Below are 27,446 nucleotides of genomic sequence, written 5' to 3'. Positions count from 1 at the left end.
GTTTGGACACGTTACGTTGCATTACAGGATTACACGTGAGATCTTAACGGCATCAATCCAGATAACAGGCCTTCTTTCGGCTCGCGGTCTGGTACGTCGATACTGTTTTTCTTACTTGAGCAGCTCGTAAGAAGTAGTGAGGAGCTGAGCGCGAGTGTCGATGAGCTCCAGCAGATCAGCCCAGCTCTCATTGATGGTGTCTTTCCACTCTGCCATGGTGGCTGCCTCGGCGTGGCCGGCTTCGATCAGCTCATCTATCGTCTCGTTGACCAGGTCCACTCGCTCCTGACCCATCATCCCCGTCTCCCGCGCAAACTCTCGGAACTTGTCCCTCAGAAGCTGAAGAGACAAGACAGATATGTTTAAAAAAAAAAATTAAATAACAGGTAACAATAGTAACAATATTTGTATTTTTTGGGGGATTTGGGTGAACTTTCTTACCTGAATAAGGCATTTTGTGGCCAGTGTCTCTCTCAGTTTCTCTCTCTCTGTATGCACTCTAATGTTAATGTTTTGCTTATACGGTATGATCGCATGTGTGTGCATGTTTTTTTTTGTGTGAATAATACCGTGACGTGGTCCAGGTCCTGGCCCATCTCCTGGGAGGAGGCCACCATGTCTCTCTCTGCGATCCAGTGTTCCAGGTAGTCCACCTCTCGGCTCAGCAGGAAGTGGTGGTAGGTGTGGTCCAGCTTCTTCCTGCGGTCCTCCGCCAGCTCCTTCAGCCCCGCGTACTGCTTATCCACCTGGCCCTGCCGCCTGATGATTTCCTCACTGCACACAAAGAAAAGTGAGAAGACGGAAGGAAATGAGACGCAGGGAGGATGGAGAAAATGAGAAAATAACAAAGAGATTGGATTTGGGTTTACTCTAGATGAGGTGTGTGATTAGGAAACAGGAATGATCTCACTTTACATGCTTGTCTCTCTTTATCGCCCTAAACCACAAATGACTGAGACAACATGAGTAAATTAAGTTCCTGAGATGTAATTCTTTTCTGTGTTTGCAGCAAATTATCCAATCACAAACCCATCAGGATGGTCTTCGGCAAACATTTTTTGGGCACGGTCAGCCAGCCTCTGAATGGAGTCAGCATAGTCATCCACGGCTTGCTTAAGAATCATGTGGTGCTTCAGCACCAGCATGGCGCTCTGCTCGTCCTGGAGAGAAGGAAGAAGAGGTGGAGGAGGCGGAGTGGAGGAGGAGGCAGAAGAAAAACAGCAATTCAATCATGTGAGAAGGGGAGACTGCACATTAAAGCACAACAAAATACTCCAAATAAGTCCTCAATAGAGGGTGCTACTTATAAAAAAGCGTGTCAACTTAATTGAAGAAAACCCTAACCGTGTAATCATGTTAATGCATTCAGTGCCATTTGCTATTTGCACAACATGATTGTTTTTGATCGAGATAATAAGATCTGTTTTCAGACATCTGCGGCTTCATCCGTGATTAATCAGCCTGCTTCCTTGTCTGTTAACGCACAGCAGTTCCTCTGCTCCTCACCTTGGCCTTTTCATCCGCGATCATGTAAAGCTCCTGCTCCCCTATCCAGGCTTCGGCCTCATCCGCGTCGTTGTAGTAATGCTGGGCCGAGCTGGAGCCGCTCAGCCTCTCCCGGCGCTTGGCCATCTCGTCCTGCAGCCGGGCCCACGCCTCCTCCAGCTCCCTCAGCTGGTCCGTGATTTGCTCTGCCTCCGGTCTGCCCTCTGCGCTGGCGGCCGCCGCCATCCTCCTTCCTCGCTCTAGCACCTCGTCAACGCGAGGCTGGTGGCCCTCAATCTCCCTCTGCAACGTCTGATGTACAGAAAAGGAGACAGTGAGTGCAAAGCATCGGGGTAGAGATGATGATCAAATGATGGCGTTCAAGAGGCTCTGCCCATGCTTTTATAAAAGACGTTCACACATCAATCATGCATACTTTTGTGATATTTAAAGAAACAAAAACAAACAAACTACGTATATTCGAGGATATGTTGTTTTCTTTGGTTTTACAGTATAAGTAGTCAATATTATCTTGACTGGCAGATGGAAACTTACTGCATAGTATACCACAATCGACAGAGGGATAATTAACAATAGTTTGACAATTGATCAATTATTTCAAAATAAAATAAAAAATGTATTTTTTTGACATAAATAATTGTAAACTGAATCTCTTTGGGCTTTAACTGCTGGTGGGACAAAATCAGCAATTTAAAGAAGTCACAGCAAGCTCTCGGACATTGAGAAGGACATTTCTCACTATTGTCTGACATTTTATAGACCCTAAACGCAACAATTGATCAAGAAAATAATGTAATAAAGTAAGAATGTACAGGTAGCAATTTATGTCAAAGCAACCCACAACCCTTTTTCCTGCAGACAAACGCCTCACCTGGTTCTTCTTCAGCAGCATTTGCACAGTTTGAAGATTGTGGCCGTGCTCTTGTGACATTGCCAGGGGCGTCCTCTCCTCAATCCAGAGCTGAGAGAGAGAGAGGAGGAGGAGAAGAAGAGAGGATTATGACTGAATGAAAAGAGAAAAAGGTAGGGACTGCTTTATGTTGAGAAACAGATTTACAGATCTCAGATGCACACAGAATATCAAATAAATGTTAAGACTGCCTTTCTTATACTGAATTTCATACAATCTTTCTCAAACAACAAAAATCCTTCTTTAAGCTGTTTCTAAGTGGATTTAAGCAGAGAAACCAATAAGGGATTAAAGCTTTTTACCCAGATTCACCTGCAGAGTCAATTTCATGGAGAGAGCTGATGGTCTTACTGTCTTGCATACTAAGTGCATATAGACTATAATTGAAAACTTCATTTCCAAATGAAGAAGTTATCATTTTTGCAGGAAAAAATACCCTCTGAAATTCAGGTTTCAATATTTCCCAAAAGCTTTTCTCTTGCTGTCGCTCAAAAGCCAACATTAATCCTGCTCCTTTCAAATGTAACATCCTTTATTCAAATTGTGTGCTATGACTCATTTTGTGAGCGCGCAGAGTTTCAACACTTCAATTTGGCTCTGAAATCGGACCCATGCTTACAAGCTCATCGGCCAGGTCTCTGTAGAACTGATGGACAGCCTTGACGGCCTCCAGCTTGCCCTTGCGCTGGGCCAGTGGTGTGAGGAGCTGCTGGAAGTCCCTCTGCAGGGCCTGCTGCTCGGCCTCAAGCTCCGCCTGGTCCTCCCTGCCTCCGCTGTGCTTCCTCAAGGCCTCCTGGAGCTCCTCCAGCTCCCGCGCCCGGTCACGTACCTGGTTCTCTGTCATCTGGCACGGGGAGATACGATTACAGACAAGAAGATGAACAGCCTTTCAAGAGCCTAATCAGGATATGGTGGAGGGTAAACGAACCAAATGTTAGTTTGTCTTGCCGTTTATGTGTGAAACTGAGCTTAGTCACTGTTTTCAGCTTATGATTTCATGAAACTTTTACCAATGCAGCACGGACTGTGATATCATTTATAATGCTTTTTTCATGTTTAGATTTTACAGTAAACACAAATGCTGATCTGTCACAGGTGCTCACTCACTCCAAAATTAATCCAAAGAAAGCACAAAAGCTAAAGATAAAACTTGAATGTATTCACTCATGGGGAGATTCAACTACACGTGATTTGAAAAGTGCATTGCAGACACAACAAGCAAACAGATCTGAAGTTTTTATTGTGCTGAAGAGACAGACCTGATGCTTCTTGAGCAGGATGTTGGCTTTAGTCAGGTCTTTGACGTCCTTGTCGCCACTCTGTAGCTGCTGCTGCAGCCCACCGAGCCACTTCTTCATATCAGTCAGGCTCTGGTCAAACAGCTCAGAGCGGTTGGCATCAAACAGCAGCCGGGCTTTCTCCTGGGTTGTGGACTCCAGCTTGTCCCACAGCTCGTGGACTTTGGCCAGACGCTCCTTCACGATGGGCTCAAACTCAGGCTTGGACTCCATGAGCTCCTGACCCTCCTGCATCCACAAAAACACACACAGAGAAGATGATGATGTTTCCAAAATACTCCTCTGGGCAAAAAATATCATGGTGGGTGAAGAAAATGTTAATAAGATTAACAACCGCATCATTTGAGTCAACTAAGCAAATAATCTTCAGGTTTTACATTACAACTTCATCAATACTCAATGCTTCATCAATACAAGAACCTTTAAAGGAACAATGACATTTAGGAAATTATATTTTGTTATTCTGTGTCATATATATTTCAGGTATCTCTTATTATAAGCTTAGCATTACCAACCTCGTCTACTTTGTTCAGCCAGTCCTTGTTGGAGGCCAGCTCAGCCATGAAGGCCTGATGTTTCAGCCACTTGCTGTGGAGGTTCCTGGCCTCATCGTACGACATGTCCTGAGCTGTCAGCATCTTCTCGTTGATCCACACGGTCAGCTGAAGCACGGAGAGGAAGAGCGAGTATCAGAGATTAGTAGAAAGAAAAAAAAAAGATTAAAATCAACCACGAAGATTCAAGCACGCACGGTTCAAAAACTTGGGAAAGTCATGGAGACGTCAGCATTTCTAATTTGTGCAGAGGTGACTTTCTTTGAGCAGGATTTACTTCTTTATCTTTTCAAAACAGAGCGTTTACCAATTAGCCAAATGGGACCCCGATCCCAAATAGGGAAGATATAAATTGAGTCAATTAAATGTCTCGACAAGTACCACTGTGTTATTATAAACAACACAGAGTGTGTTCTGCAAATTGACTACAATAATCAACACTGTATCATTAAGTTAATAATGAATGTACTAATTGATGTTACCCAGTGATTACATGAACAGTAAACTAACGGTGAACTCACATCCTGAGTGTTTTGCAGGAAGTGCTGCAGGTCGCGGTTGTCTCTGAGCTTTTCTGACACCTCCTGGGCTCTTCTCTTATTTTTGTTTTGCCTGAAGATCAAACACAAGAAAAATACATAAAAAAATACAACTCATCTTCCTCCACGTTTTAATTCAACGTCCGTCTCTGTGACATAACAGGATACCATGCTGAACGAGGGGGGGGGGGGTGGTGAATCAGAGGGTGAATCGTTATGAGCTCCTCCGCCACACAGAAAAATACCTGACACAGTAACCCAAAACATCATCGGTTTCTCTGCGACACCGTGAAGAATAGCTCTCACTTGAAGATCAATATCCATTATCGGGGCGCCCGTCTGCTGAGCTGAACTGTGGGAGTTAATGGGACAAGCTCCCATGCTCTCTCTACTGCTTCTTGCTGTCAATAATGATAGAGTGATAAGAAAGCTGTTTCACTGCTGAGCTGGTTCAAACTATAAAGAAGAAGATTTCTATTTGTCTACATAAGATCAGGGCTTGTACGGTATTTATCAAACTGCTAAAAGTTAAATTTTGGACTATGTGATAGCAAAAGTCTCTAACGGTTGATTACGGTTCGATATTAGAGGACTGCAGTACAGAAACAAAGTAGGAGCCAGTTTCCAATATCATCGTCATTTTCTACTTGTTCAATAACGCTTTTGACAAAACCTAAATATAATCATATTGACCAAAAACCATAACGACTGACCTGTCTCGGATTGAGGCCATTTTGTCCTGCACTTTCCCAGAGTACAGGTTGTTGCCGTCCACTAGCCGCTGTCCGCCCTGCAGAGTGCCGTCAATCTTGTCCTCGTTGGCCTCCATGGTGCTCAAAAAGTCCTCGTGCTTCTTCAAAGCTTTCTCTGCCCCAGCCAAGTTGTCGGGCCTGTCTATGTGGGCCAAGGTGTACTCCTGCGAACAAAGCAAAAGAAAGAAAAGGACAAACACCCTTGAGACACTCAACCAGCGTTGTGGTAACTGACCATGCTGCATTCCTCCGTACCACATGTTTGAAATACCTGTAGCATCACTAGCCCCATCGTTAGAAAGCTAACACTAACTCGATGGACTGTTCCACTGAAAGACACAATTTGGACACAAGCCATAATCCTAATTTACGTAGTCCTTTATCAGTACCTGGTTGTTGAGGATGGCCTCTACAGCTTTGCCATCCCTCATGAACTGCTGGAAGCCCAGACCCTGGTCCAGGAAGTTCTTGCTGCTGTCCCACATCTTCTGCAGTTCTACCCAACCACGGTCCAGCCCCTTCAGCCTCTGCTCCAGCTGCTGGTACTGAGGATCATCCTCCTGACCCTGGGTGACCTGGGCACCGGTGTCCCTTACACAGTGATAGTCCTCCTCGTGGTTGTTTATGTCTTCACGCACTGCGTCATGAAGGCTGAGCTGCTCCTCGGCCTCCGGCAGAGAGGCGGGCATTTCCTCCGAAGCCACAGCCTTCTGGGTCTTGAAAAGCCAGGACTGGAAGTCATCCATGTCTTGGAGGAAGGTCTGTAATTTGCTGACCTCACCTAAAGAGTCCTCTCTGTCTTTCAGGGTCTTCTTTAGCGTGTCCCAGGCCGCGTCCAGCTCCCCTCCGCGGGCCAAGATGTCATCCGCGTTCTCCGGGTGGTCCTTAGCCAGCTGATCGGCCTCATTCCTCAGGAAGGTAAGCTTGTTGTCGATGGCGGCCAAATCTCTCTCCATGCCAAACAGTTTCCTCTGGATGGTCATGACGGCTGCCAGGTCATTACCCAAGTCCTGTGTGGACTCGATCACCCGTGTCTTGTCTTTGATCCAGGACTCTGTCTCGTCACACTCCAGCCCGTAGTTGTTCAGACTAACGGCAGAATCCACTTTCCTCTTCTTGTCCTCCACCATGGCCTTGAAGGCCTCCCACCTGAAAGAGAATTATGTATTGAATGTTTGCACCACTTTAATGTAATCTCAGTTTATGTTTTATATCTTGTTAAGAGCCAACACTTTTTATACTATTTTACAGATTTGTTATTTCCTAATAATTTCCTAAATTGTAGCTTGATAGGGGAAAACAGAAAACATATGAAAAAATATAGTAACACTGACTGATTGATTAGAAATGTATTGTATTTTTGATACTTATAATGAATAGACAATATATGTAAAGCACCTCTTATTCAATCGCGTCTGACATTCTTTGACCTCTTTGGTGCGAGGGTGTCTGCTGTCCTCAAGCTGTTTCACGGCTTTATTGACGTCATCAACTCTCGACTGGACATTTGCCATATCTTGAGCTAGAATGCTCAACCTGAAAACAAGAAAAGTGCTCGTTAAAAACAAGCAACAGGTAGATGACACATTAACACAAGAACACAAAACCTAGAGAAAAATAAATGCTTTTTTTTTGGGGCTTTTGGAACATTCTGGTGAAACTATTGTTTCCAGATTTTTATGAATTACAATATTAAAGGTAAAACAATATTTATTTTGCATAGTGACATCATTTGTTCTGTGTACCTATTCTGTACTACTTCCAGATCCTCCAGCTTCTCAGGCACCTCTAAACCCACCAACCACGTCTCCTTCTGACCCATCCAGAGCTCACAGGCGTCCGTCTCACTGAAGATGGTGTACAGGGCCATAGCATCATCTAGCTTCTTCTGTCTCAGGTCAGCCAGCGACATGAGCTCCATGTACAGGTCCCTGATGTCCTTCAGACGTCTCTGGATATCAGGGGTGTTTTGTAGCTCCTCTGGCAGCGCATTGGCCTGTTTGGATAGAGCATCTATGGTGGCTCCGTTCTTCATTGCTTCATTCTTCAGGTGCTTGTGCTTTTTCATTAGCCGCTGGGTGGTGTACTCGTCGTGGCCCATGTCATCGCTGCTCATCTGCCTCTTGGCGTCCAGCAGCCAGGACTTGAGTTCATCAGCGTCTCCCTGAAACTGGAAGAACCTCTGGGTATCCCGGAGGTTCTGTTTCCGAAACGCAGCCAGCTCCTCCAGCTGTTGCCATTGCCTCCTGATGTCGTCCATGCTTTCTTGAACCTTCGGGGAGCCAAAGTGCTTGGCCTGGATCATCTTATCTCCTTCGGCCAAGACCTGGTCAAGGTTGGCGCGGCGGGCTCCGAGCTCGTCCTCGAAGGCGCTGTGTTTGCTCTGGAGCACCAGCACGCTCGTCAGGTCCTTGCCATAATCCAGGGAGGAGAAAATGTGCTCCTTCTCTCTAATCCAGCTCTCCAGCTCCGCCTGCTCCCACAGGAAGTTCCAGAAGAGCCGAGACTGTTCCAAGCGGGCTCTTCGCTGGGCCGCCAGGGCACAAAGGTCCTGGTAGCACAAGTCCAGGTGCTGCACCCTGTCCCGGATCACCTGAGGATCACATGGCTTGTAGCCTGGGGAGAAAATGAAGGGCAATGGAATCAGTACACATATATGTAATATTATATCTGCTGAGCCAATGTTAACCTTTCATAGGTTTGTTATATAGAGTAGCTTGTTTAAAACATTCATATCAATTGCACTTAATAATATCATTCTTTTATTATAATATAATTGTATGTAAGTACTGTTTGCCAGCCTTTTCAAACTGAGGATGCAAATCACACATTTATGATTTGGGCATTGGTTGAAATGTTTTCTTGTTTTCTTACACAAGCAGGAAATATCCGATCACAGAATATGTAAACATGACTAGACAAAGCATCCTATGATAACTTTCAGTATTTTTGCACAGTTGTACTCAGTGCAACAGACATATTTGGTAGGTGCTCAAAAACTTTTGAGGTTCAACATCAAAGTCCATGGCCTGCAATCCATTTAGTGTCCTCATCTCCAACAAGACCAGGAGCAAGGTGCACGATGAGCCACTGCACTCACTTTCTCCGTTGGCGAACCTGAGAGCAGCAGCACTGGCGCCCTGCACTCTCTCCGCCTGCAGAGCGATGTCGTTCTCTAACAGAGCGTGTTTCTGTAACAAATCTTCAACTTCCAACAAGTGTTTCCCAAAGTCAGGGGACATAAGTCGAGCCTGAAGAAAAGGAGGAAAGAGCAATCTGATCAGTTTAGTGTCTAGAAAATAAATGTTGTGGTTGATGAATAATGCCTCCTGTGCTGTACCTTCATGTCATCCATCCAGCTGATGATGTACAGCATCTCCTGGAAGATCCTCTGCAGAGTCAGGTTCTTATCCAGACGTGCCCTGCGAGCCTTCAGCAGCTCCTGCAGGTAGTCCCACAGGCGCAGGATGTTATCTTTCCGCACGTCGATGCGTTTGGCGTCATGGTATCGCTCTGACTCCAGCTCTTTTGAGATGTCCACCAGGACCTGAACGCGTTCCTCATACGCAGCGATGTCCGTCTCAATGGCATTGTGCTTTTTCTTCGCTGCCTCCACTGCTGGCAGGTCGTAACCAAAGTTATCCTGAGGAGAGGGGAGCAGAGAGCGGTTCATTAGACAAGAAACCTTATGGTTTTATTGGTTAAAACTTTAAGCTGTAGGTAGATTTTGCAAATACCTTGATTGTACTTATCAAAGTAGAAGCGGAGTATCTTTTACTAGTGTTTTTTACATTGCTGCTTCTACTAGAAGGTGCCTTGTGGACTTTTCTTCTAAACAAACAAAATGTTTACATTCAGTGGTTCTCACCAACGTTCATGTTTTTTTAAGCTCCATTAAATGTGCTGAATGTGTTATTCACAAAACATTTGCAAAGCTGATAGTTAAGTATTTCTAATCTGTCATTGTTTACAGTCATGTTTACTATAGCTCCCAGTCTTCTTCTACCCTTTTTACCGTCTGTGCTGGCGCATATCTTGGCTTATTACCGCCACCTGTGTAACAGTGTGAAACCAATGGCAGGACGCATCATGAATGTGCATCCTCCTGCATGTCCACGAGACAAACAATAAACAAATCATTGAAAAACAGTTACATAGAGCTTCTAGACTCCACAGTAATGTCAATACTTTTATAATTCTTGTGATGATTTTAACTTTCATCTTTTTGCTAAATATCTACTTTCTTCTAACTAACTTTTTGTGCTAAAAAAAAGCTATTTGTTACTTGCGAATGACACTTTTCAGTTGGTGTCATCTCTCTGTTTTTGTCTGGCAACCTGTCTCAGCTGTTTATCTCTCATCACCAATAATCAGGTTTTAACTTGATTTAACTGGGTAGCCTAATTGAGGTCAAGGTTTTGTCAAGAGACACCTCAGAACAAATGTCAGCTAACCGCATCATATAATATCCACGGTTTTGTGGTGGATGTGTTACCTGAGCCACTAGCCTCTGGTTCTCCTGGAGCCAGGTCTCCCTCATGGCAGCCTTCCTGTCGAATCTTCTCGCCATCTGTTCCAGCTTCTCCTGTCTGATCAGCTCGTCTCTCAGGACTCGCTCCCGCTCGTGCTCCGCCGTCTCCAGACGCTCCCAGGCCTGCACACAGATGATGAGATGATGTTTGTTGTTTTTTGCTAGTTGGCGGGGGGGGGGGGGGGGTAATAGCAATGTGATTCCTTCCTATTTCCCAGTCAAGAAGTTCTTTGATTGATCCCATCCATAAAGACGTAAGAGGTTAATGTCAGCTCCTGAACTGGTATTACATTGAAAATGATTTATAGCATCAGCAAATCTTAAAAACTGGATATAGAAAATGTTGAATATATTTGCATGATGAATCTAATTTTGAGCCTTATCAGAGGGAGATAGATCCTAACCTGTCCTGTGCTTTATGTCTTTGTGCCTGTGGTGCTGTCAGGCCATTATTTTCTGGAAGAGATGGCTTTTATTTTACAGTTTCTGAACTGCAATATTATATTACCCGTATAATTCAATTCATTTGGGATTTAATTGTTGCCTCGGGACTTTGGGCTGCTAAATGAACGAATTTTGTCCATTTAATCGAGCTGTATGCCTGAGCTTCAAACCACAAATGTTTACATGCTGGTCAAAAGAGACTTCATGCGAAAATCCAAACATTAAAACAGCTGAAGTGATTAGTCAAGTAATCAATTAGTTCATTTGTTTTTAATAACTGATTAATTGTTTTATTCTGGGGAATGTTTTGTTGCTTTTCTTCATTTTACGTGATAATAAACTGAATACCTTTGGGGTTTGGACTGTTGGTTGGACAAAACAAGCTATTTGTAGACATTTCACTGGGATTATATAAATTGCTATTTTTTGTTATTTTCTGACATTTTATAGACCAAATGATGAATCAAGAAAATATACTGAGGATGAATCGATAAGGGGAAAAAACATCCTTCTCACCCTGTTGATATCTGCCACCAGGGCTCCCTCTTTAGGCGTGTAGACCCTCTGTTTGTTGGCCCTCATACGACTCTGGATGGTGAAGAGCAACACCTCAAGGTTTCCCTTCTCTTGGAACCTGAAAAAAAACAAAAACACAAGTCACACAAAAAGGTACGAATGAGCTGTACACGTGTTGTTTTTACATATGAGGAAGAGCTCTCTTCTTGTACAATCCCTGCATGATGCCCACACCGAGGTATAAACCACATCCACCTTAATCTGAAGACCCATGTGTTTGCTGATTGTCCCTTTTATTATTTTTTTCCAAAACATATTTATCAAAGTATGTCTATTCTAATCTTCATTATTATAACTGTACAATTTATTAAAATAATAATGATAAAAATAAGAAGTAGTTTATTTGTAATTGTTTCACTTCTATCTAATGTCTAATTATATTAATATTTATTTATTTACTTACTTATTTATTTACTTACTTACTTATTTATTTATTTATTTATGTATTAGCAATGGGTCTAACATTTGTTTCCTGTTTGTTTGTTGGTCTATAGATGACAAAATAAATGAAATACATCTGTTTAAAAACAGTAAAAACTCAAAAGTCAAAATGCATTAGACGTATGGATTGTACTGAATATAAAATGAAAAAGTTATTACGTTTGGGGTTCTTTCTAGATTTCCCAGACAACTCTAATCCACTTGCTTAGAAGACGTTGTTTTCTGTGGCGGCTTTCTGTGTTTCTTTTTGTTTGTTATTGAAACTCTGATATTTTATGAAATTCTCTTAATATTGTAACGGTGAGTTGCGTTTTCTTTTTTTTCTAGGAGATTAAAAAGCACTGGACAAAGAGAAGAGAACAGAAACAGAACAGAGTGCAATGTAATGGGAAGGTGTCTCGGCTCGACTCACTTGGGCGGCTTCTCTACCGTGCGGTAGGTGTTGAAGGCCTGAAGCTGCTGCTGAACTCCAGTCAGCGAGTTGGCAAGTTTCCGGTTCTTCAGCACGACGATGGTCTGCTCGATCCACGTCAGCAGGTCTGACGACAGCGTCTCATACTTATCAATCGTCTTCTCTGTCTCGATGGCTTGATCCAGAACCTGAAGAAGGAGGTCAGAGACAATCTGAGAAGCAGGAACAATTTTATGTCAACAAATCCGGCACAAGTGTGCGTCATCTTTCCATCTTACCTTTCCCACTCTCTTGCCCTCGACAGCGAGCTGCTTCATCTTCGAGAAGTAGTGGTAAAATGCCACGACGTACGTGATGATAGACTTCTCATCTGGGTTCTCTGTGAACACATCTACAAAACAAAACGGCAGACAAGTCAGTCACAGCCAAGCCAGAGACCATATCTGGTCCTGAGGTCTTTTTTTCCACCAGGCTTAAAGCTCATAAACATTTAGTTCTACATGAAGGCACAGCCTCCGGCAGTCACTCGCCTTCGGGGTCCAACAGCTTGGTCACGCCAAGCTGCTGCTCAGCTACGTTGAAGGCGCTCTGGAGGTTGTGGGACGGGTTTGACCTCTTCAGATTGTTATATTCCACCAGATCTGGCCTGAGAGAGAAAGATGGAGCAAGAGAGCAAAAGAGGAAAATGAGACAGTGAAAGAGATGAAGCAGAATGAGGAGGAGAGACACTGAACAGACGGGTTTCATGAGTGTTTACATGGCAGAGCTGGTGAGAGTGGATTTGGCCATTCATCTCTTCTTACCGGTGTTTGTGTATGAGAGCGTTGAAGGCCATGCCGTCTTTCCAGCTGGTGGTGAAATTTCTGATGTTGACGTTGGGATATCTGCAAAACAACAGGCAGGGGACGTCATTGACTGAACATAAGGGACATTGCTGGGAAGAGCTCCTGTCATAAATCAATGTCTGGGATCTGTTCTGCTCCTCAACATGTGCAACAAGCATATTTCTGCAGCTTCAGGCCCGAGCAGACTCAGACATTTAGTGGAATTCTGTGATTTGTTCAAAAGATCACAAATTTTAGAGACATGGATTCTGAAATATGACAGATTCCAACTGGATGCTAGCAAATCACGACGACCTATAACCTTAAAGAATAGTTTAACATCTGATTTGATTTCTTGCAGAGACTTAGATGTGAAGATCAATATCACTCTCATGTCTGTATGGTAAATAAGAATCTACAGCCAGCAGCCGGTTAGCTCAGGTCAGCATAAAGTCTAGAAAGAGGGGGAAACAGCTAGCATGGCTCTGTCCGGGGTAAGAAAATCAGCCCAACAGCACAGAACCTCTCGTAAAACATTTGTTTGTGACACAATGACACAAATATTATGCTAATTAGTGAGTTTTAGAAGTGCTGGGAGGTGGATTGTGTTACCTTTGGACAGTCTGTTTGCCCTTGTTTCTAGTCGTTATGCTAAACTAAGCTAACTGTCTCCTAGCAGTACCTTCACATTGATTTTCTCATCTAACTATTTGTAAAAAAAAAAAAAGAAGCCAGTAATTATATTTCCAAAAACACCAAACTATTTCTTGAAGAAAATCTTAATTTATGGCTTTATTGTTATTTAAATATATTCTGTAATGTAATATGTTCAAAAAAGGAAAAACACCTAAACTGTGGTTTTGGGTGGACCTATTTGATTACATTGAATCTTCATATCAAGACTGCTTCACAATTTGTATAAATTAAACAGTATAACAAAATGTAATTGTGACTGCTTATTGCAAACCCATTTTCAACCATTTAAAACATGAATAATAAGAATAGTAGCCAATGTTATTCATAAAACACTTTTCAAGATGCTCAGATATTCTTTACATAACAAATTAATCATTTAAACAAGAACCCAGAACACAAATACAAGCACTGAGTGGTGCAGGTATAGACACACACACACAATAATATCTTTAACTAAAAGTTGTACAGCTGTGCACAGGAGTTGATTCTCATACTAATTCCCAAAGGTTATTCACAACAGCTAAAGTTCACAAATTCCACTTACCCTGCCGTTTTCATCTGACACCACAGAAGAAGAGCGTCCTTGGCTGAGCGCGTCTCCTTCTGGTCCGCCTGGCCCGTTTCCACAACAATGTCCTGGATCTGATTAAAAACAACAAGCACAGCTGGATGATGAATAATGAAACGTAACTAATGACTGTGAGGTTTGCAATCAAACAAGAACAATTCACCGCAGAGAACAACAACTTAACTGATAGTAACATGTCACTAATAGGATGCAGCAGCAGGGAAACATTTAGGCAAAGTGGCACAAATACCCCTTTGAAATACATGATTTATTGTAGCTTACAGCCATACCAGGAGGTTTTCATTGGTGCACAACAAAAGTTATCAAGTGATAAATCATCAGTTATTAGCCGACTAGATTCTCACAAATCTAAACCAAAGATCCAGTTGATAGAAGGAGGGGTGGTAATTATTGAAGTTCTTATTTTCCCACACAGTGGACCAGTAATTAGAGCAGTGATGTGATCTGAGAGACGGGCCCTGAGAGAGATCTAAATTTAGCCAGCTTTGATTCTCCTTGCTTTATAAAGAATGAAAAGATACAGACAAGACCAAGTCAACTCCTGTCTTTTTATTTTCTTTTTGTTTGAAAAGGCTGAATAATGCAGGAGGCCATATTGTTTGAACTAACGTGTCTAAAAATAACGGAGCTGCTGTCAAATTAAAAATAAATATATGCCCCCTCCAGGAAGATAAAAATCAGTCAAACAGACATGTTCTGATGTTCTGGATGTGCTTCTTACAGCAGATAATAATGGCTCTGGAACCTGAAGCGATCTCATTCGAGGAAAAATAAAGTCAAAAACATCCCAAGGCTGCCATTTGAAACTGTTTCTGTGCTGCATGCATACACACCCAAATCAGACCAATCAGTTAGTCGGAGACTGGTCTATCAAACACAGCAGGTTGTACACTAAATGTAAATAAAAACAGGTTTTAATGTACTCTGATTTAATGTATATAAGTGTCTATAGTAGCCAAATCATAATAACTATATTACAGTCATATTTGAACTGCGGTCAGGCTGCACAGGCGACCAGCTCCTCGTGTTATGAGGATTGTGATACACATGTTAAATAACATTGTGAGTTTTCAGACCAGAAATGCAATGGTGACATATTTTTATGTGATACATAATATAAATGTAAATAAATAAATATATACAGTATATACATATATATATATATACACAACTATATATAAATATAATAGGGGTGTAACAATACACGAGGTTTTCGGTTCGGCACGCATGCAATAATACTATTGCATTTTGAAAATAAAATACAGCTTAAATTGTGGCACTGCGCTCAACAAGGCAGCGTAACAGGCAGCGTGCTGTGCGACACTCCCACCACGGAAGAAAAACATTGTCGGTGATGCACGTTAGCGCTGAACTAGCTCACCAGGAACAAACCAAGAGTAGCACACACGCTACAAACTCTCCCCGCAGCGTAAAGCAATCTTCACGGCGGAGGGGTACATTTACAGCCGCGGACATGAGACCCTACTCTAGTGGAACACACAGCTGCTTTACGAACATGCGTAATGTTATTGAGCCCCGTGGCACTACTCCGCCACGAGCCCATTTCAGCCGGACCATTCCTGTTATGTACAGGAAAACAAAAGCCCAAATAGAGCATCAAATGTCCGACAACAACAGCCGGCAGGACGTCACGGGCTACACAAAGCTACCTGACAGCACATTACCTCCCCACTGAACGGGAGATGAAGAGCCATTCTTCAGACACGCCCCCTTGAGAGGATTTGGCCCAAGAGATGACAGAAGTAGTGGAAGGTGGAGCGAGCTAATGCAGCTATATACCTGTGACTACTGACACTGCCATGAATATAGTGAATGCCGTTGGAGCTGCTGGTTCAGGGCCACAGACAGGATGCTTTGCTATGCATGTCATTAATCCAGCTTCTCAGAGAGCAGTGCAGCAGATCTCTGGCCTCACAGCAAAAGATCAGAGAGAGTGTGAACCTTCTTCTACAGAAGCACAACTGCAGCCCCATGTGTTGCAGACAGAACAGGAGTTGCTGCAGCTTCCGTTACACAAATGAATCCATCGCTGTTCAAAGTCAAAAATAACGTACTTTCATGATTTTAGTTTTAATAAGTAAAGATATTTTAAAATCAAGGAAATTTCTCTGGAATTTCTAACGTACCGGACCGTGGCACCACTGTGTCGTATGGAACCGAACCGTGAATTTTGTGCTTTATATAATAATTATAATCATTCATTTGTTGTACTGTATGTTTTTTTAAATAGCTTCTTTTTTTTATAGGTCAATAAAAAAGTGAACTAAGTTGACTTTTATTTTTACCCACAGCTTAAAAAAATCAATGCAGTCAATGCACTGCATATTTAGTGGTTAAAAAGCACCCAGCATTACACAAATTCTATTTTAACATCTTCAGGCTTTGAGCGATTCAAATCAGCAAAAATAAGGAAATAAAGCTAAATGTGAGCGTTCAGCGTAGCCGAGGTCTTAGTTTACCTGGAAGCGAAGGATGATGGTCCAGATGAGGCCGAGGATGAGGCGATGGTTTCCGTCGACGATGTCGTGGGAGCCCATGTTCTCCAGGTGGACCCTCTGCTCTTTGAGGAACTGCAGGGCCTTGTCCACATTCTCCAAACAGTGGATACGCATTCGGCCTTTAGTGGGTTTTGGCTAAAGACAGAAATGAGAAAGAAAACATAGAAAGGGAAAATTATGAAGGCAAGAGTGACCACAAGAGAGAGAGAGAGAGAGATAGTACAAAGAGTAAAAAAGGAGAGAAAAATATAAAAATGTAAGACTTGGCCAGGGAGCTTCTTACAAGGCGTTCGCCGGACAGCACCTCCAGCAGTTTAATGAGCATGCGTCCGTCCCGCAAGTCCAGGTAGAGGTCAGAGATGCGACAGCCGACCCGGGACAAGATCGAGTTGACCCATTTAGTGAAGGTCTTCTTCTGAACCGCCTCGCGCTCATCTGGAAGGGAGCAGAAAGTTAAAGAAAGAAAAACATGAGCTCCATGAATAATGAAATAACTTCACATCTACGGAACAGCACCACTGGAGCTGGTTGGGGATTAACTGTCATGCTCAAGGGCTCTTCAGATAGATGGTGGACCCTGGGCTGAATTTACTCGGGAAACAGAGCAATCTTACTGGTTAAATTAATCCCCAGTGCAGAGTTAAGCTGTGCACTCTTGCCACTTACTGAGAAAATACAGCCCGGATATAAGCAGTTATGTATATTAGCCGGTGAGTTTTGGCAGAAGCAAAAACATAAAATCTAAAATTATTCTGTGGCTCCACTCATTTAATCCAACTCACCCAATAATAGTATTTCTAACTTCACATCAGGTCTGCCTCCAAGAAATATGGTTTACATAACCATGGAATGATTATGAGACAAGGGGCCTTTAAAAGGCCCCCAACCACTCAACCACAGGAGCAAGAGCCCCAGGGGGACATCTAGAAGACAAGCCAGAACTCCGAGATGCTGCTGCTGGTTCAGAAACTCCACCGTAGCATAAGTATTTAGTTCACGCTGGAGATGATAAGAAGCTGTCTGACACAGCAGATCCACGCTGACACTTCTCTACACAGATAGCATACAAAACACTACAGAACCTTATAGAAAGCATGAATGGAAACCATCAAAGGAAACATGATGGACAAGAGATATTTTCTTAAAGCAGAGCTACTCCGCTGTTCTTACTTCACTGTAACGGTAGCCTCAGCATGCTGTGCTGCTGTAATACTGTATGACAATATTAAAAGACTCTGACCAGGATCATCCCTAGTTTCTACTGAGCTCTGGGACCTTCCAACAAAAAATATTAACAGTCACTTGGGGCTGAGCGATTTGGCCAAAATACATATCATGGAATAGCATGTTTTCTTGTAGTTCAATAATAAATAGTCCAGAAGAAGTAAACACTCTGTAAAGCCTATTTTTGTAAACTCCTGTTTGAATTAAATACTTGTTTTTTCTGAGTCAGTATGCGCTTGTTGTTATCAATTTAGACGATCTAATAGTGTATCAAGATATCAATATATGTATAATTGTATCACCATATATGAGTCCATTGACAGAAGATAAATTATCACACTGAATGATTGCTCAGCCCTACTTAGGGCCCTAGGCCAGTAGTTTAATTTATGTCCATAACTTAAACTTCAGTTGAAGTCAATTAAATGGTCAACCTCGTCACAGTGCTGCCCTGCTGCCAAAGACAGCCTGACTGTTAAACGTGTGTCAAATGAATACACGTTAAAAAATGAGGCCACTTTAAAAGATCTGGTCACGTTATCCCTGCGGTGTATTTGCAAATCGCATCACTTCTATTGGAATCAGAGCTATATATATATCAATCAATAAACTACTGTGTTAAAATGCAGAAGGTTTTGACCTTTAGCTCGATTATCGGAGGCGGTGGAGCCCTCATTTGTATGAGATGCTTGACGGGATTGCTAATATGACCTCAGTATTTTTGTAGACAGACCTGCTGCAAATGTGATACATGTCTTCACGAAACAGACACTCCCCGAGGAGAAGCTTTACTTGAACGATCCAAGTCTCCTCATCCTCCTCGCAGAGTAGACGGAGAAGTGGTGCTGCATAATAACATCACATGCATAAAAAGTAAACAAGGTCTCTGCATAGTTAAGCATATAGGTGTACAGTATGCAGAAATTCCTCCACTGAAATCTCAGGAATGACAGCGCGGAGACAAGCGGAAAGTACGAGCGTCAGACCTTCTTTGGGAGGATGAGCGCTGCCCACATGGTGACACATCTCGCCGGGCTCACACTTAGAAATGATATCTCGGCGCTCGGCAGATGTGCCTCCTACTCAGCAGCAAAAAATAAAACCAATTTTGACGGGACCGCATGTCAGCATGACCCGATGTACTATACACTGTTTATTTTGTCTGTGGACACACTTCATGTGAATGGGACCAGGGGTGGTGTGAGTGGGTGTGTGCTTGTGACTGGGGGGTTGTATCTGCATTAAGTAAGCATATAAAAAGCCCTGCATGATTAAAACCTTCTCTTATTAAAAGTTAAGCACAGAATATAAAGCAGCATGACATTTTACAATGAAATCAACTTGTCAGTGCATCTCTGTGAACAAACGTTTTTGCATTGATCATAACAAACAGGACTTTGATATCACATTTGGCTCTCGCAACTTTGGCTTTTTTAACAACCTGCTGACATCTTGTAGGGCCAAATAATTGATTCTAGGCAATAATCACTCGATGAGGCCGAGTAGTTTTTCATTGAAGCTCTCAGTAGAGTGTTCTAGAATAATCTGGAGCAAGGAGGACCGAAGGACGGAGCTGACTACAGGATCGCACCCACGGCTCCAGCTCCAGCCCCTCACACTCACATATACACACAGACTCACTGCTCCTTAACGTTTACCAGGTCAACCGCTGGTGATGAGACATTTTACCCTCAGTCGTCCCATCTTGCAACACGTGACTTCCCCTTGGTCTGCCTGCTACAGTTTGCCCTCTTTATTCCTCAACCCAAATATGTTTTCAAGCTACGCGAGTGCAAAGGATTGCATCCTTAATGACTTGTGTTATAAATGATTCAGGCCCCGGGGCTGTGGAGAACAAGCAAGGAACAGGCTAAAGAGGAGGAGCAGAAGAGGAAGAGGGAGAAGGAGTTAAAGATCTGGGATTAAAGGTTAAGAAGGAGACAATAAAGCAGAGTAAGGAAGGAGGAGAGACTGGAGCAAAGGTGAAGAAGGATAGGAAGAGAAAAAGAGGCCAGGCAATCGAGGGCAAGATGGATCAGCAAGAAAGTAATGGAGAGTGAGAGTGATGCAGGCTTTCAGGTTTAATCTGCAGAGACCCAACTAGGAAAATAGAACAAGAAATATTACCTACAGTATCTAAAAATGACACAGTAAGCACCAAAAAAAGCTCCAGCTCCATTCTGAGCCTCATCAAAGAGAAGAAACCAGGGGTTACTGTATGTAAAACACATGGTGCAGCAGAGTACAGTAAATAAATCATGCTTTTTCTGCTCCCCTCAGCAGAACAACAGCACGCACCGCTCCGCTACGTCGTCACGGATCACCACGCCATGAAAAAGTAATGTCAATTAAAAACATGCAAATAACTCAAAGCTCCAACTGGAGTGTCAGTGTTGATTTACCACAAAGTGTCACATCATAATCCGTCAGCAAGGACAACAAAAATCAATAAAAAAAATCAACAAGACACAGCTCTGTGTGCCGGATGCTTTCTGAACCATTTAGGGTGCTGCCTCAAGAGGACTTTACAGTGCAGACAGTGGAGGACAATTAAAGTACATCCCCGAAACGTGCACACGGTTCTCCCGTATCGTCTCACATCACAAGACCTTGAGAGGAGCCAGAGTGCACATTGATGCTCCTGGCCTTTTAGGAGACAACAGAGGGGGAGGAGAGGAAGGAGGATTGCTGCTTGCATGCATCCCGCCGAGCCGTCTCCAGATGAGTAGTTCAACAAGCTCAATGTGACAACAGCTCTGTGTGTTCACTCGCTGCTGAACAAAGCCCTCAGCGTTAAGTCTGGAGACGAAGTTCTGTTTAACCTCAACGTTCCAGTTGCAGTAAAATCGAAATAATATCCAAACTATGAATCTTGCAAGATTCAATATCGCACAGGGTTTTATAACATATGACGGTACCTTCCCATTACGAGATAACATTTCTGAGCTTATTTGAGTGATTGAGTGATAACACACACATTGGGCGTACTCTAAGTATTTAGTCTTTAATTAAAATGAAATGTAAATGAAAGCTAAAATGTTTTTTAACTTGGTTTTTTACTTCAGTCATGGCAGCGCTGAAACGGAGGCCTGGCTTTTTTACACATTGCACATCTAGGTGAAGTTCATAAATATGAAAGGAGCAGGAATATTTCATACGAAGGTCCGACCACAACTTTACTGTATGTTTAATGTTCGGTTGTACTTTGTGGTGCTGCAACAGAAGCTACCATTGTCATACAGCCTTTTCACATGAATTAAATATTTTTGAGCAAGTGCAGCAGTCACACACCGTTTCCAACCTTCCTGACACTGTTTTGCGGCTTTCCTTTTCCAACTTCTTCTCTTTGCATATCAATGCCAGCTTTACTAAACATTCCTCTGTTTCCCATGATTTTACTGTGTAGTCCCTCATCCACTCTCTGACTCCAGTAAAAAGCCCAATGACTTATTCATGCTGATGGATTTTCCCTGTATGCTGCCTGATCCGTCTTTTCCCACAGTCAGCTCATACTGGATGTGGCCCTGTGGGTCCCGCAGCACCCTGTTACATGCTACCTGAGTTATGGAACTGCCGGAGCTACCTGTCTTGCAGCCATGACACAATGTCTTTATTAATAAGCCTGTCCCAAAGTTTAGATGAAACATCTCCTCTGTCGGCTTTGTTCACATGCTTCCTCAAGATGAATTGCCTGAGCTTTTGCGAAATGGACTCACATTCTGCAGCAGCTAAACATCAGATTAACGCACATTAGAGGCCGTCAAGGTTGCTTGATGACGTAAAGAGCAAAACATAGCAGTATTTTGACTCGTAAGGATTAAAGTTGAGCTCCATGAAAGCCTGTTTACAGGTGTTGGGGAGTACTTTTGCAAATGTGAAAAAAAAAGTTGTAAAAAGACTTTTGTATCTTCAGAGGGAGCTGCGTGAAATTTGAAAAACTGCCTTAAATTATGTCACTTGAGTCAGTTGGGGTTGAAGACTACAAGTTTGAACATTTAAAAAAAAACTGTTGTGGTGTGTACACTGGTGTGTAGTCAGAAAGAAGTGAGTTTAGCAGGCCACTCCTGCTCCTCACCTCTGCTTGAGAATAGCGGCATCAAGGCTACATTAGCCGCTACTAGCATAACACACCCAACCCTCCGACCTAACTCTCAACAGTGGAGTTAAATTATGGGTAATGAAGAAAGAGGACGAATGCGTGTCATAAAAAAAAGACGATATCTCTGCTTCTGCGGCATCGATTTTGATAAATGTCCATCGTGACCTCAACAATCTTAAAGGGGTGCAATGTTAAATTACTCTTTTATAAAAAAAAGATGCAAAAGGAGCGTATGAACTGCAAAACTTGACAACTGCTTAAAGAACATATACGTCCACAATAATTTGAGGGTCAAACTCATGGAGGGATTGTAGTAAACAGGGGAAGAAAAGGTGTCCAGACCCGGAGGAGGTAAAAGCCAAAAGGTTAAAGGTCAACATGTCACAAAAAACAACTAGACAGGATGGAAAAAAAAACTTTTTTTTTGCAAGCAGGGCAGCAGAAATAGTCAACACAAATGAGTGTGTCAAATTCCAAGAAAGACATAAGAAAACGGGTGAATGGTTGAAATCAATAAACGCAAAGCACTGACTGTTTTCCCTGTCTTCCTCTATTTATTACTCGTGTTTTTCTGCTATTGTTGTTCTGTCCAACTTCATTCTGCTGCAGTGTTGACCGGATCTCCCTAATAACGAGTAAAGAAAAAGTAAATAAAATTCCATGACATGCAATCGGTGGATCAATACACTTGGCTCCGAGCAACCACTCTAATTTGGGAGAGCTTCAGAAGTTTACCGCTTCACGTATCAGTTGACTCTGCAGTCTTCAGAATCAGTCTCTACTTGAAATCTAGCAAGAGGCAGAATAAAAAGCACGTTTCCCTCTCTGTTCCTGCATCGTCTCCTCCATTTTCCTCCTCTCGCTAATGCACTCCTGTCACCGGGGAGTTTGATAGCATAGTGCAAGCTAACAGAAATCCACAGTGACGGCAAACCTCTCACTTAAAACCTTAATAACATACTCCGAAAGAAGTTAAACCGCCAGAGAAATGGATTCTTTTTTTAACACCCGCCAACGCAATCATTCAGGTACAAAAGGAGGTGAGGATGAAAACACACTTATGCTTTGTTCTTTGAAACAGTTTGTGAAGAGTAAGAGCCATATGGAGTGTAGGTGACAAGCTGAAATGATGAATATGTAAGTTATTTTAAGAAAAAGGAGCAGCTAAGAGTGCAAGACACTACCTTTGGAAGGGAAAACATCACAACCTTTTGAGGAGTTTGCCTATGAATTATTCAAAGCCAAGTCAGTGAACAATTGGGGCAGAGCTACGGCTTCCTGGAAATAAATAAATGACTACCCTATACATTCAATAAAAGGGACACCGCTTTGTAAGCTCAGACTCTCGCTGCCACCTTTTTCCAGGATGGGAAACTAACACTTGCTCACATCACAGCTCGAGCTCCCAGCGATCCCGACCCGGTCTCAACACAAACACAAGTTGGGGAAGGGAGGGGCATGATTGGAAAAGTGTTATCTCTCTCTGTCTCATCAGAGAGGCAGCGGAGGGTGGACAAACTCTCTCCGAAAACACATCACAGACGCACAAACACACACAGCTCTTCCATCAGGACCCTGTACCTTGTAACTGCCTGAAGCGTCCATCCAGGATGGAGTTGAAACAAATGTTGGAGGTGCTGTAACTCAGCCAGCGCGCCCGCTTCATACTTTTAGCTGAGGATGAGGATGAGGAAGAGAGGAGGGCAGGGGGAGGTTGAGGGTGAGAGGGCCGCTGGCGTCTGGGGGTGCAGGAGGAGGACGAGGAGGATGAAGAAGAGAAGGGGGAGAGTCCCACGGGCGCCACGGCGACCGGGATGTGCAGGAGAGAGCCGTTGCTCTCTGGGTGGTGTTCAGGCTCCTGCTGCTTCCTGCTGCTGCTGCTGCTTCCCCTCGCTGCCTTCCTGCTTTCGGTTCTCTGGGTCCGGTGGACCGGCGGGGTGCTCCTGCTCCGGCTGATGCTCATGCCGACCCGGACGGGGGCCTCTTTCTCTGCCGGGGCATAGGGTCGGCTGGCAGCCTCCTTGGTCCCTCCGCTGCTGCCCCGGATGGATGTGGTCTCCCTGCTGCTGGCCTTCAGGCTGATCTTGACCTCTCGGAGCCGGGGTTGGCTTATAGGGGCAGCGCGCAGCAGGCACGGGCTGCTCATCTTGACCCCCCCAAACAACAACAACAAGACAGCCTGGAGCCAGCAGAGGAGCTTGGCACTCCGCGTCTCTCCTCTTCTCTGTCTCTTGGCTCTCTGTCCTCCTTTCCAGATCTCTCCTGTGTTCACTCCTGCTCCCTCCCTCCCTCCTTCTTCTCTCTTTCTCACTCTCTCCTCACTGCTGCCGTGATGGTGCTATGCCTCCACTCTCTGGCAGCCTTTGGTTCACTTCAGAGTGGTTTCTTTCGCCCCATCCATGCATACAATATGTTTCAATATGTCCACGTGCTCACAAGACTCCCTCCCTCTACGCAGCACTCCCACTCAGTCGTGACATCACTGAATGTGAGGTGTAATTCCTGTGCCAATAATCCAATATGAAACTGTCTATCTCAAAGGAACATGTCTTTTTTAGGTTTATGTAAGGAGGAGTGCAAATGGATGGCTACTCAATATGTTATGTATGTGCTTTGATGGCAAGCTGGGTACATATTTCTAGGTTCACAGGCTGTAAATCAGCAGCGGGCGTCATTCAGAGCCTCTCTCATCTTCTGCCTCTCTCTTGACTTTCCTCCCTCTTTTACCACTCTCTCTCTGTCTCTCTCTCTCTCTCTTTCTCTCTAACAGGAATCACTGATTGCATTACAGAAACATCAGTGCAGCAGCACTCTAACACAATATCACCAACACCCACGCAGAAGCCTTCATCACTTAAAGAGACAGAAAGAGACAGCAAGAGAAGTGGTGAGAGCACTGCCCAATAAACGGTGTGGACACGACTAAATATTTTATGCCACCCAGATGTTGGGCTGGATATCAAACCTCAAAACTTTGTATTGGGTCTTTATAGACAGAAATGTGTGTGTAGCATCAAGTACTGAAAGCTGGCATCAAATGTTCAAATCAGTTATTGAACTAGTAATCCTCCTTTCATTATATCAAACCCCATTTTTTATACAATTTATGGCCAGCACTTTTTTCAGGAATAGATATTTAATGCACTTGCAGTCTGCAAACTGCTTCTCGATTTCAGTCAGACACACTTATACATCAAGGTATTGGCCATTTAGAGCAGATCTCTTAGAGGAGGAACTACTGCCCCCCCTGAACAGATGAATACAAGAAAAAATAGAAGGTGCACTCAATAGAGTGCAGATCTCTGCCAGGTGTGTCTGCAACGGCCACTGCTGTAATGTTTGAATGAATGAATACAACACACAATTGGTTAACCCCCCCTCCCTCGTCCAGACTACAAGTATATCCGCGAGGTTGATGCCCAATAAAAAGGTTCAGAATAAGTGTGTCTCCGGCCACAGAGCAGCATCTGCGGCGGCGATGCAGTCAGCAGTGTGTGTAGTTCTTTTAGCTGTCAGCTGTCAGCCAAACACATAACCACCGTCCAGAAGGGAGAAAACTGTTTTCCCCGTGTCCCACGTGCGGCCCCTTCCGGCCGGTTAACATTAGCAAGTGAGGAGTCAGCAGACAGCAGTCAATCAACGGCAGTATCAAACAGGCAATGAAAGGTGTTTTTGAGAAAGTGTGAGTCACTGCAACCCAGAAAGGGCCTTGAACAAGCAGCCACGAATGAGCACCCAAAGATATTAGGCAGTTTGGTGCAGCAGTATGCGAGAATAGCCTTGATCACACACTCACTCACTAACACGACTGATCTCATTGTCAGCAACAAAAGTCAACAATACTTAAAGCACATCAGGAGAAAGTTGGGGGGGGGGGGGTGGAGTGACCTGCAGACGTGCACCTGTGAGATGATTGGATGCTGCTAGTCAGCTGGTAGCCAAGCAACTGATGTGTGAGCCAATGATTATGAGGCATGAATGAAGACGCCATTCAGCGGTATCAGCGCCTGTACTGACGCAATGCTCCATATTCAATGTTTGATTATTACTGAAGAGATACCAAAACCACAAGGGACTCACAGGAAACAGTGCACGATGTGGAGGACTAAGCGCATGTGCAGATTTCATGTGTGTGGAAGACAACATATGATCATAAGTGTAGTACTACGGTTTGTTTGGGGATACAAAGTTTCTCTTCCTCTCTTGCATTTCTGACAGAGTAGTCACTTTAGGTTGTTTTGCTTACCACAGTGGTCAATACAATCTCTGGGACCAGTGATATGAACAGCTGGGCACTGAAGTTTTTTAGCAAACGTTACTCAAACAATAAATATAGGGTTTTTTGGAGGGGAATATTTGCTGCCGATTAATACACATTTGGTGCTCTGGTGATTATTTACAGCACACAGGAGAAGTTTGCCTTCAGGGCTTTCTGCCAGAAAGGGTTTATTTTGACCCAAACAATGATCTTTTCCTAAACCTTACCAAGATGGTTTGTTGCGTAAACATAAGGAGATTTCTGGCAGAAAGCCCTGAAGGCAAACCTCTCCCATGAGCACAGGATTGTGTGTTTGAGGTCAACTCAAAATAAACTACAGTCCCCATGTTCATGGTAATGAAGGAACATGTCACTCAGTGTGGCTCATTGATGTGTTTTTATAGGACAACAATGGAGCTCAGGCAATACCCGCTGGAGGTTTCAAGCCATTGTTGGTTTTGGTCTTTTCATGTGATCTGGTAACAGTGAGAAATATAAAGATTATCACCAGACTTACTCCGTAAAGATTTCACCCTATTGTATACAGGCCGTGTTCTTGCTTGTGTTCAGACAGTTAGCTTCTTTTGTTAAATTAAACAAGAGACCATCATGCGATAGAATCACACCTTACACACTAGAGACTTCACCACCTTCAACCCCCCTTCCGTGCCGTCTCCACAGAGCCGAATTCATGTTTTCCCACTTTGTGGCTGACCTCTCTTATGACTATGGATTTACGAAAATATTCACGGTGGGGCCCCCCAACTCCCTGTTTCTGTTACGCTTCCGTCCACCGCAGAAACACTGCTATTTTAAAACCCAGAGCAGTCGCTCCATAGGTGGAGTAACGGCTCACCAGCTCAGCCTGAAATGCCAGAGATGTGTGCTATGGGAGGCAGACGGGCGGGGCAGCTGTCCAGATCGGTCAGACGCTGGACATTCTGGGAATGTGCAAGCGATCCCAGTTACTTGCAGAGGGTGCGGAGCGGTTGTCAGGCCTCAGCTGCTGGGGGTGTGTGACACCACGAGTAACATGTACACAAACACACACACACACACACACACACAACAACACCTGCAGAGCTCTAGTTTAGAGCTTTGGAGTAAAATCATGGGTCAACTGGAGAGTGATTTTGTGATTTTTTTTTGAATGAATCTCAGTGAATGTCAGTGACACATTCAAGCCCATTCAAACCTGCCAAAGTTAAACAGACCCCCATTATAGCTCAACCTTTCTGCCCTTCCCACGTTCTTAAAAAGACGCTGTCATCTCA

General features: G+C 43.7%; 1 protein-coding gene across 2 annotated transcripts in view; it reads right to left on the bottom strand.

Moving 5' to 3' along the window:
* The window catches only part of sptb (spectrin, beta, erythrocytic), a 42,467-nt gene that overhangs the window by 10,035 nt on the left and 4,986 nt on the right, over positions 1–27,446 (bottom strand). The window contains exons 3-26 of one of the 2 annotated variants that reach the window (XM_076107581.1): positions 16,875–17,026; positions 16,553–16,726; positions 14,028–14,125; positions 12,767–12,847; positions 12,494–12,609; positions 12,242–12,354; positions 11,964–12,151; positions 11,051–11,168; positions 10,055–10,213; positions 8,900–9,202; positions 8,660–8,810; positions 7,305–8,175; positions 6,958–7,095; positions 5,949–6,708; positions 5,521–5,723; positions 4,790–4,880; positions 4,230–4,376; positions 3,676–3,942; positions 3,036–3,260; positions 2,378–2,467; positions 1,507–1,797; positions 1,030–1,160; positions 570–774; positions 116–339 (exon numbers count right to left, since the gene is read on the bottom strand). In XM_076107581.1, coding sequence (XP_075963696.1) covers positions 116–339; positions 570–774; positions 1,030–1,160; positions 1,507–1,797; positions 2,378–2,467; positions 3,036–3,260; positions 3,676–3,942; positions 4,230–4,376; positions 4,790–4,880; positions 5,521–5,723; positions 5,949–6,708; positions 6,958–7,095; positions 7,305–8,175; positions 8,660–8,810; positions 8,900–9,202; positions 10,055–10,213; positions 11,051–11,168; positions 11,964–12,151; positions 12,242–12,354; positions 12,494–12,609; positions 12,767–12,847; positions 14,028–14,125; positions 16,553–16,726; positions 16,875–17,026 — 5,296 coding nt within the window. Of the gene's footprint in view, positions 1–115; positions 340–569; positions 775–1,029; positions 1,161–1,506; positions 1,798–2,377; positions 2,468–3,035; positions 3,261–3,675; positions 3,943–4,229; positions 4,377–4,789; positions 4,881–5,520; positions 5,724–5,948; positions 6,709–6,957; positions 7,096–7,304; positions 8,176–8,659; positions 8,811–8,899; positions 9,203–9,296; positions 9,391–9,574; positions 9,607–10,054; positions 10,214–11,050; positions 11,169–11,963; positions 12,152–12,241; positions 12,355–12,493; positions 12,610–12,766; positions 12,848–14,027; positions 14,126–16,552; positions 16,727–16,874; positions 17,027–27,446 lie in introns of those variants that run through there. The other variant, XM_076107582.1, reaches the window with a different exon arrangement.

This window comes from Anarhichas minor, unplaced genomic scaffold (assembly GCF_050575085.1).
Source record: "Anarhichas minor isolate MPS153535 unplaced genomic scaffold, ASM5057508v1 ptg000040l, whole genome shotgun sequence".
In the NCBI taxonomy this organism is placed as follows: Eukaryota; Metazoa; Chordata; class Actinopteri; order Perciformes; family Anarhichadidae; genus Anarhichas; species Anarhichas minor.
Note: the sequence above shows the minus strand (reverse complement) of the source record. Positions and strands in the feature narration are given on the sequence as shown.